The following is an 11033-nucleotide window of genomic DNA, read 5'->3' on the forward strand; positions in this document are numbered from 1 at the left end:
GTAATAAGAGAAAAAAGTGCAATTTGGGGAAAATTTATTGTTTGTAAACCAATTAAAGAAAAGCACAACACTCCAAGGCACTTCAAAGGTCATTGTTCCATCATAATGTAGTCAGTTGTTTAGTAACTTTGATATGACAACTGGAGACTTGGTGTAGTCTCGGAAAAATTAGAATTCACCATCAACTGGTACTTGTTCCATGACTGAGCTAGTAAACCCTCACAAGAAATGCTGCTGCGGCATATCTCTGCAAATTTATATCATACCCTCATGTATGTGGCACCATTATTGAGTGAGTATGGAATAACAGCTACACTTACAAAAGGTAACTGGCAACACAACAAAAGCTTGGGAAAGTAGTGTTTATTTACAAGTTTTTTCCTTTGTTTATTTGTTTGCTTTAGTTTTGGTCAAGCCAATGACTAAATCAGTTGTCCATCTGGCAAAAGCAATGGCTGTTCGGAAGACAGTTTGGCAATGTTCTTTATAGCTGATGATTCACTGTTAATTTTCAATGAAAGGCTGGATTCCTGAAATGAATATTTCTATCATATGCATATTTAGTTTTTGTCCCTGTTCATAGTAACTGAATGCATAACCCAATCCTTCTGTTTCCTTGACTTGATGTTTTACATTCTCTTCTTGTTTTACACAAGTGTAACTTTTTAGTAGCCCAGCCGTTTTAATAATGTCACGACTTCGTCTTTGTATATTCCTCTTATTTTTACTTGGCTTGTAAGTTCATTTATTGATGTCATGATATCATTTCCAAGATGGTATTTTAAACAGTCATCAAGAGTCTGAAAAAAAGAAAGAAATTGATTGAGAAGTAAACTCATAAACTCGTGTAATGCTCAAGTGCAGTATTAAGTTCATATTAAAATAATGAGTTTGCAAAATGCTGTTGTTCACAGTCATTTTGCACCAGTAAGGGCCATTCCATTTTATCCCCCCTCCCCATAGATGAGATTTTCTGAAGGGGCTTAGAAAGTCAATTCTGAGGGGGTAGCCCTGTCAGCATTCTTTGATCTTTTGAATATTTCTGAAGGAATTAGGGAAAGCAGGTTATTTTTGAAAGGGGGTATCGTGTCGGCACTTTGATCTTTTTTTTTTCGTAGGGGGTAAAGTTTGACTTACCTACCCTAGTGGGGGTGGATATAAAATGGAATGCCCCTAATTCCATGGGTCAAGTTGTTCAAAGAACGTAACTTTTTTCAGAAGATAAAATAAAATCAATAATTGTCCATGTTCCTCAAGCTCTAAACATTTGATAAATTTTGCCTGCTTGATTCTGATTGGGATTTCTCCATGAGAAGTAAATAACAGTATTTCTTATTCAACATACAGGCTTTGACCTTTCACTGCAATTGCTGATTGTCAGATAATGCATCAGGGTAACTGTAAGCTACATGCCAGCTTACACCAAGCACTGCCACATGGCAGTTTATACCATAAACTGTGATAATATACCTGTACACTGCAGACTTTAAAGCCTATGCCAAAGATCCTTTCTATAACAATATAACATGCACTCTGGCCATAGGCTGACAATAATGAAATGCTAGAAATTAAAATTCATCAAATGGTTGTCTCGATGGTTAATGACATGGCAGTACACATTAAAGACTGCAATTATATGCCAGTACGCTGCAAACTTTTGAAAGCCACAACTAAAGATCTTCTGCATAATGCACCACATTCGCTAGGTGCCCAGGGGTGGGGAATTTGACTCTGGATTCCAAAAAATGTCAAATTCCCCTGGGGTTGCCCCGCCCCCCATCCTGGGGCAAACCATTGATAGATGCATAACACAAATGAAAAATTATGCACCCGGCCATGTGTAGCCTGTGTACAGCCGTCCCGCTCCCCTCAAAAAAATCGGGAAGGGAACGTCTGTGTTATGCCGACGTTAATCGTGTTCCGCTGCGGGAGGTTTTCCCGGAATGTGTGGAAAATGATCTGATTGGCCCTTACACAAAAACCATTCATAATTGCCTTTAATTTATGCGGGCGATAGCTTGTGACATTCCAAATTATTTCAGCGTGCGGCGAACATTCGACCTTTGCAGCCTTTTGCGTCTCACTTGTTTCTGAAGGGCACAATATGCAGTATTATTCAAAGCCAGGACAAGTTGCAAAGAGCCGTAGTTTGGTGAAGACTGTGGTCTCGAAAATTTCTGCGCTGTAGTTTGAAACCTCTGTAATTTGCTACATCTTTCGTAAGTGCGGTTTGTTTTGGCTCATTTCGATTTCAAATGTTTGATTTGGAAGGACAAACTCGGAAATTTATCCGAGAAGGCGAATGACTTCTTGGATTTAATAATTGTGATTCCGCGCCCGGCCGCTAACTAATACTGTTGCACAATGTATTGTACGAATGACACATTTTAATATTCGTGTCTGGCTTCGCCGAAAACTGTTGTAGCTTTACTTGGAGATCGAAGAAGGTTGGTTTAAGAGATTTTGTGCTGAAAACGTCTTGCATTTTATCGATCTAGTGCTGTGTCTTTTGAGTTCGATGATGTCTTATCTCCCTTGTTTGTTGTGTTATATTTGGCACCGCATGATTCAAGTTCGGTCATCCGGATATCCGATATAATAATTTATGTGAAATTTAAATCGATAACAGCAGGATACTGGAACACCATTAACGACGGCATAACACAGACGTTCCCTCCCCGATTTTTTTGAGGGAGCGGGACGGCTGTACACAAGCTAGGCCATGTGATGAGGCAAAGAATTGCTCTGGAAATAAAAAGATTGATTTTAAAAATTGTTATTCAAAAATCTCACCTTAAGGTCTCCTTTTATTTTCCTTATTATAGTCAACTTACGACTTCCTCCACTCCTGTAATCTGTGTATACTGGAAGATTGTTGTATTTGGATCTTTTAATGAAAAAAGGCAAGTTTGGCTTTTCTACAAAAGGCAAAATAAAATTTATTAGAAATAACTGTATGAGATATCGTGATCATGGAATGATAAATGCGTCGAATGAAAGAAACTGTACCAGCAGCTGGAGGAACCCAACCACTCGGTGATTCTTGAATCTGTTGAAGTCTCTCTGGCTTGATTTCATAGGTGATATTTGAAGTGGGTGTCGACTTTTGGACACTCGAAACGACCTGAAAACAAAATTGAAAAATAAAAATTATTCGCATAAATGAATGGCTGCTAAAATGGAAAATCTTAACCTTTCACTTTTACCTTAGGCGGTGCTTTCCTTGGAGAATACAGCGCTGTATTTGAAGAAAAGAAAGCTCTACAAATTCTCACGGCAGCCGCCATTTTGATTTCTCGGATTTACGCTGACAAGCTCATCGCAGGCTCTGATCCCGGCATTCTTTTCGCGCCATGCGTCAAATGGCTGCGCAGTGACCCGAACCTTCCTTTTCGAAAATTTGGTTGCACCACCACGTGTAATCTGTGAAAACGGTAGGCAAAAACTCGCTTTATTTTGGTCTTTAAGGGACAAGTTGTGACTTATTTCACACTGTAATATATCGAGTACTTATTGAAGTTACTTTTGGTGTTAGCTAACTCAAGATGCAGTTGTTTGTTCGCGGAGAAAACCTTCATACTTTCGATGTTACTGGCGGTGAGAGTGTTTTTGATCTCAAGAATGAGATTGCCTTTGCCGAGGGCATTCCCGCCGACGAACAAGTTCTCTTCTACGCTGGAAAGCCTCTAGAGGATGACCTGAGCCTTGTGGATTGTGGAGTAGCTGATCTGTCCACTCTCGAACTTGGGCTTCGCTTGCTCGGAGGTAAACTTTATTTTAATAAGCTAATACCCAAGCTAAGCTTACTTTGTATAAGGATTATAACTAAGTTAAAGAATATTCAAATAAATGTTTGTATGTGTAAGTTTGTAGCGAGAGTTAAGATATTTCGAGCTGTCAATTCTCTTGACTTTCAAACTGTTTCTTAAGCTTATACAGTTTTTTCTTCCCCATTTATTGGGTGATAGTGGAATAAGCGGCTAAACTTCAGAATACCCGGCCACTTATTTACATGTCATTGAATAAGAATAGAATCTATTGTGTTATGCCTCGTTCTACAAAAGGTCCCGACACATGTACATGAAGTGGCCGGGTATTCTGAAGTTGCTCCCCAGGCTCCCCAGTAGGGTATAGGGTAAAAAACCATGAGTGAAACCAGGGTTCTCATTAAGTGCCGGCAACTGGCTAAAAAACCGGCTACTTCGAATTTTGAGCCGCCTACTTTTTGATGATATGGTTTACTAACTAAGCATTACCGTGAAACAGAAAGCTGTGTATATGAATAAAAACGTAACCTTGTGCGAAAAAAATAATGAAGACAGCTTTATCGTAAATATTTTTACATATCACAATAAAATTTTGTACTTTCATAGCACTGATAATGATAACGCTCTCTTTTTCACCTGATGTTTTCCTCTGAGTCAATCCGCCGATCCGCGAGCCGCCATATTTTTCAGTTCGTGCGCCCACTCCCATCATGCATCTGTGTTAGGTTGAGGCTTCGGTTCGACTGTCGTAGTTCCAGTTGTGTTATATTGCTTAAACGAGCGAGAAGCCATTAAAATGGACCCAAACTCAACGAAACGGCCTATGGCACAAAGAACCATGTTGGCTTTTTAGTTCGCTATAGCAGGCCCAAATGGTGAGTCAAGCTAAGTTAGAGTTAACTATCAAATTAACTAATTTTCGGAGAGGTTGAAACAAATTCAAAACAAAACACGCAAACAGTGACAAAATAAATGTTTTTTGTTTTTGCTACTGCCAGGAATGGCATTCAAGTGGACTGAAGGACTGACAGTCTACTTTATGGTGTGCCAAAAGACATTGGCCAGTTTGGGGTGTTGTCTGACCTTGTTAGTTACAGAGTTACAATAAAATTATTAGAAAAAAGATTTTTAGCAAAATTCATCTGTTTAGTTTCTTGTTAAAAAATGTCTTTTTTTAATCACAAATGCCTTGCCAAAGTGCACGAAATGGCATATCTGAGCCTCTACATATTCAAAATTTCCTGGAGGGGCATGCCCCCAGACCACCCTAGGGGCTCATGCCTTTGGCACTCGATGCCGCCCATCTACTATTAGCTCTCAGCCATCTACTTTAAAACTTAATGAGAACCCTGAGTGAAACTACCCAAGCCTGACTAAAAAAATTTTTTCCATTTTTTTGCCAATTTTTGTTCCACCCTATACCCCACTGGTGAGCCTGTTCGCAGGTTAAGGCCTGGTTTACACTAGAGACATGACGTCATGCAAATGCCAAAAAAAAAAACACTTTACCCTCACTTGATGTTTTATGTCACCAGTGTGAACAAGATAACATAATGACATAGTTGGAACATAATGACCTAAACATAACGACATAAGGAAAGAACTGAACTCTTCTTTACGACATTATGTCCATGTCATTATATCGTTATTTTGCTAATGTGAACCAGGCCAAATAAAGCTTGTTCCTAGTTCCAATGTTTTATCAGTAAAGCCCTTTTTCATGTACAGTACATGTAGTAAATGTCAATCATTTCTTTCTCTTGGTACACAGGTAAGGTTCACGGCTCCCTGGCTCGTGCTGGTAAAGTGAAGGGTCAAACACCAAAGGTATGTCAGTGTCTCATTGCATTGCCTTGTCTTTTGTTACATGTACATGTAGTTATACCATTAAATAAGCTGAAAATACTACACATGTGCAGATTTAACTTCAAGTCCATGAGACAAGACAGACACAGAAACCATGACAGGCTTGTTAGTGTAATGTAATGTCACTGTATTTCTGGACTGTTTATTTAATATGATAACAAGTAATACCCACAGTCGTGCTGTACGTGTATCTGATATTGTTAGAAAGAGTTGTGTAAAAAATACAGTACAACCCTGTTAATCGAAATATTTACCTTTTATTAACCAAGTGTGAAAACCGTAAAAAGTCCGGGTCGAGCCTAGTGCCCCGTATGTCCAGAGCTTATCCCAGTTTCTATAGCCTTAACCAACTAGGAGTATTTGTACTCCCCCATGGATGGGACGGTAGCCCATCACAAGATTGCCCCCAGCATTAAATTTGCCAGTACTCAATTATACATGTACACCTGGGTGGAGAGAGGCACTATGAGAGTAAAGTGTCTTGCCCAAGAACACAACACAATGACTCAGGCCAGGGCTGGAACCTGGGCTGCTCAGTCTGGAGTCCAGCGTGCTAACCATTAGGCCACGGTGCCTCCCACAAAAGGCGAAAGCTGTACTGAGAGAATATTGTCTAAGTCCGTTCTGTCATGGTACAGTCCTGAGCTAGGGAGAGTCAATAAGAAGTTTGTTGTAATGGCTCTTTGCCATGCTGTCGCCCACATTTTGCAAGCCAGCTGGGCATTATCATCGCTCATCACATGGTGCCTGGAGGTGTTACGGGAAATCCAGACCCGACTGTATACCTGATTGAAAAAAACGTTGACCCGTGAAGAGCATAAACCATAAACGATGTGACCACAATGTTTACTGGGGGGTCTGAAAAGAAATCCTCATCCTCAAAGTCAGGTTACATAAATCATGCTTCTAAGTCCCCAAAAGAAGAAAATATCTTGATTGTCAATAAAAGGAATATTACTAAGCTTACCAAGGCTGTCTACCCAGATTCAGATTTCAGATTTTTATTATTTCACACTATTTACAACAATTAAACAATATTAATACTGTTACATTAATACCAGAATACCATTCGGTCTTATTGTTCTTGGTTTATGCTTTTCACACGGTCAACATTTCCTAAATTAGGTGTATATATGGACTGGTAGCTAATCGTATGGAACTTTAGCCGTGTAATAAAGTGGTAGTAGTAACAAGGTTGCTTGTAAGCCAAGATTCTAAAGTGCCTTATCAGATCTATTTTTTGGTCTTTCTCAGAAACCCTTTATATCTTATTGAATTTGGCTTTCTAACATCTGTACAGGTTGACAAGCAAGAGAAGAAAAAGAAGAAGACTGGCCGTGCCAAGCGTAGAATGCAGTACAACAGGCGATTTGTGAATGTTGTTGCTGGATTTGGAAAGAGAAGGGGACCTAACTCAAATGCTCCTTGAAATGCTGTAGTTGTCAGAATGACAGTTATGTAAATGGTGCTCACTCCTCAATAAAATATTGTTTTAACAGTAACTTGTGTTGTTTAATCTAATTATTAGAAATTATACCAATGCAAGAGTTAATAATATATATTAAAAAATCCTAAATTTCTTTCTGCAAGATATGAAAAAAAAAGCAGTGCAACGTGAAACTACTGCACACTCGCTTTTTGTTGTGTCAGCAAGCTAAAAAGTTTGAAAACTTTATAGAATCAGGTTTTGCCTCTGAGGGTAAAGGAAATTGTTGAAAGAGGAGAAGCCTTTTCCATGTTTGCGGCTCATTGTAGATAACGTGCGGAAATAACAGCTTGTGAACAGGCGCCCAAGTGTGAGAAAAGTTAGCCTGCGAACAGGCCCCCGTGTGGGGCAGGTCGAAAAAAAAAAAGACATACGTGAGGGGGAAAACAGGGCGCGGGAGGCCCCGAGACCACGCTCGCCGATTTATTTTTCGTCCAGCACCACTTGGGAGCCTGTTCGCAGACTAAAGAAAAGTGGGCGAGAAGAGCGACCACAGCGCGGTCTGGGAAAGAAAGATCTCGCAGTGGAGCACTGCAAGAACTCATTTAAGAACCCTCTTGAGGCGCTTCGCTCGCCGTTTTTTCCCCCTTTTTTTCGCCGCAAGTACGTTCGTTCGCGCGCTGGAGCAGAATAAACCAGGATGACGGTTTATAACACAAGTAAGATCATAAGGAAACATGCGATAACTTTTTTTATATGTATAACAAAGGGCCAAATCTGTGAGATCAAGACATCAGCGCACGGTTGTTGTTTATAGGATGGATAAATCCATCCATCCACCCACCAAAAAAATTACTGTCCAGTAGACAAATGTTAACAACAACAAAAAAGCATGCACTCTTGAACCTCTCTCCTCCGCAGAGGCCTCGGGCGCTTTCCATTCGACCAAAAATTCCGGAAATTTCGGAACAAGGACGAATGGTACAGAAATTTTCTCGGAAAGTTTCCAGAAAATCCGGAAAGTGTTGACTTTCCGAAATGCGAACCATTCAACCGAAAACCCCGGAAATTCCAGAAGCAAAATCAAATGGAACTGAAAGTTCCCGGAAATTGTTTTCGAAAATTTGGGTCTACCTTGCGAGGTTGTCCTCTTTTCCGGAAATTTTGGAAAAAGCTACAATTTTACACTCAGCCTGAGTTCCTTCGGCAGAAAATTTAGCGATTTGTGCAGCTGAAAGCAGCTACATGTGTTAAGGAAGCATTCTTGAAACTCCAAATAAAAAACTTTGGTGAACTCGGTTGTTTTTCGTTGTTGTTTTGCAGGCGGCAGCAAAGAAATGTACAAATATTTATAACGCGCGTGCAGGCTACGCCATTGTTTTGCTCATTAAACTTTTTGGGTTGGCGACGTTTTCGTTGCTTGTAGTGTGCCTTTTGAAAGGTCCCTGTATTTGTAGCCACGATGTCATTCATGGCGTTTATTTTCAGTGCTCGGAATGCTCTTGTTTTGCAAAAAATATCGAGTAATATGTGCAGGAAACCGGCAACAGTGCATCATTTTAATGCACCATAGAAATTTCCATATTAGACGCACTACCTGACCATATGCAAATTTTGTTTTGCCTTTCGTGCAGTCAACCGGAAAAGTTGGAAAATGCTGTTCCATTACCCACTGGAATTTTCCGGAAACTCAAACCAGAATTTTTGGTCGAATGGAAAGCGCCCCTCGTTTTTTACGGGCTGGGAAATGGAGAGAGGAGAAAAGTAAGCGTTCGAAGCCTGGAGAGAATTCCCCGCGCTCCCCCTACTTTTTCATTTTTCGTGTTTTTTCGCCTTCCCCCATCCACTGAAGGAGCCTCTGCGGAGGTGAGAGCTCTTGAACGGCAATGACAGAACAAAAAATCGAACGTTTAATCAAAGCGACGATATTATGACATTCTGGGGATCAGTTAATCCTCACCTTTGTGAAGTTCACGCTTTGTATCCTCCGAAAGTATTTTCCAAAACCCGAACTTTATATTTTTTGGTTTTGAATAGTTACAGTTTGGTTTCTCCTGGACCGCTTTAACATTTCCGCATGAGTTTCGTTTTCCATGCATCTTTATACCGGCTTTACCCATATGCATGCGCAAAAAGGAGGGGCTTGTTCGATTTTTGTTTTTTTTATGACAATGCTGACGCCCCACGTGATTTCCGAGTTTTTTGAATTAGATTGTACAGTTCGTGGAATGGGACGAAATCAAAGAAAACAAAAGTGATGTAAGATGTACCAAATAATCAGATAAAAAATAGATAAATAAATATTTATTTGACAAAAAAGTTTATCACTCACTTAATACAATTTAACCTTTCATCGCGCTTTCCTTTCCCAGAGAAGAAACAAGGGGAGAGATTCGAAATTAAAATGACGGGAAAAGTAATGGGAGGGATAGGCAGGGAAGGGAGGGAACGAGGGAGACGGGAGAAATATGGAGGGATTTAATTACTGTAAAGAAGGGATATCGAATGATCAAAACGATGGGATAGGAGTGGGAAACGAAGGAGGAAGGGAGAAAATAAAGAAGCGTAAAAACAAGAAGGATTTAATTCACGAGTGAACAAAGCCAAGGGACTAGGGGAAGGAAATGAGAGTGGAGAAAAGAAAGTGAGGGAGATAGAAGAGCGGGGAAGAAACTAAGGGGGGATATTAAAACAAGAGGGGAGAAAACGACGAAATGGGGAAAATCAAAGGGATCAAACTGAAGGGGGAACCAAACGAGGAGATTGGAGCGGAAGGATACGAGAGTCGAGAGGGAAGAAAACGGGGCAACATGGGGGCGGGTAGGAAACGAAGGAAGTCCAAAAATGTCGGGAAAATGAGGGGAAGGGGAAGAAAAGGGAAAAAAGAACAAGGGGGGAGAAACTAGGCTAAAGGAAAATGAGATGAGCGACAACAAAGGGAGGGGAGTTTTAGGGTCCGGGGGGAATACTATGAGAAGAAAGTGTTGGGATGGAAAGAAAACGGGAGCTTAAACACGGAAGGGGAAAAACATAGAGGGGATGAGGTGACAAAAAATAACCATTTGGAAGGGAACTCGTAAAAGCTTCTTGTAGGGTGAATGAAAGGAAGCTGAAACGGTAAGGAAGGCCTGTTTTTGATGGGTTAATGTTACAGAAAGGTCTTGAAAATTTTACACGTATCATTTTCTTTCCCCGCAGCGTAATTTCCCGGGGGTAAATGTACGTTTAAAAAACTAATTAACATGCATGGCTGGCGCTACGGCAAGGGCACTTTTAAAAGTGTCCTTTCCGTAGCGACAGCCATGTATTTTAATTAGTTTTTCTACATGCTACAGTGACGTCTGGTACGAAAAAAAGGGTTAGGCAACAAGAAGTTCTGAGTTTTAGTTTGCGTTGTGTGGTTCCCTGCATTTAAAAGTTAATTGTATTACGTTTGCCAGGATGATGTAAAGTCGTATCTTAGCTTGTGAGTGTAATTTTCAGTTCCGACATCTTCAGCCCGTCATTGTCAGGTGAAATGCGTAGCTCAGTTCGTGATTTATAAATATATCTACAATCATTCCCGTAAGATGACGAATATGAAAAGAAAAGGCGACTGTATTGAAAATATCATATATCCACAACCTTTGCTTATCCGATGTTACAGCACACAAATGTAAGGCCGATTACACGGTATGTTTTATTTGGCGGCCCAATTTGGTCGAGATTTGATAAAATGAGTGCACGGTTAAAAATAGGCCCGATTTTTAAAAAATTGTTATTCGGTGCCACAGATTTTAGAAATCGGCCAGATTTTCATCCTTGCAATTCAAATAAGGCAAAGAAAATCGGGCCGATGAATCGCAGCGTGTTAATCTACTTACTCAGGCCGATAAATCGTAACGTGTAAACCGCCCTTAATAATTTTTCTAGTAAAATATTAGGGAACAATGGCTGGGATTGAGTAAACATAATCAGTGGCAAAAGAAAAGTGC

General features: G+C 40.2%; 2 protein-coding genes across 2 annotated transcripts; one reads left to right on the plus strand and one right to left on the minus strand.

Moving 5' to 3' along the window:
* Positions 1-553: 553 nt before the first annotated feature.
* LOC144634830 (large ribosomal subunit protein mL49-like) lies at positions 554-3328 on the minus strand. The gene is made up of 4 exons (XM_078493870.1): positions 3207-3328; positions 3010-3124; positions 2794-2918; positions 554-800 (listed from the first exon to the last, which is right to left on the minus strand). Exons 1-4 carry the CDS (start codon positions 3285-3287, stop codon positions 666-668), a joined length of 456 nt encoding a protein of 151 aa, XP_078349996.1. The 5' UTR covers positions 3288-3328; the 3' UTR covers positions 554-665.
* LOC144634831 (ubiquitin-like FUBI-ribosomal protein eS30 fusion protein) lies at positions 3325-7135 on the plus strand. Its single transcript, XM_078493871.1, has 4 exons — positions 3325-3434; positions 3536-3765; positions 5539-5594; positions 6934-7135. Exons 2-4 carry the CDS (start codon positions 3546-3548, stop codon positions 7060-7062), a joined length of 405 nt encoding a protein of 134 aa, XP_078349997.1. The 5' UTR covers positions 3325-3434; positions 3536-3545; the 3' UTR covers positions 7063-7135.
* Positions 7136-11033: the final 3898 nt, after the last annotated feature.

This window comes from Oculina patagonica, chromosome 13 (assembly GCF_052425735.1).
Source record: "Oculina patagonica isolate OP01 chromosome 13, crgOcupat, whole genome shotgun sequence".
Lineage (NCBI taxonomy): Eukaryota > Metazoa > Cnidaria > Anthozoa > Scleractinia > Oculinidae > Oculina > Oculina patagonica.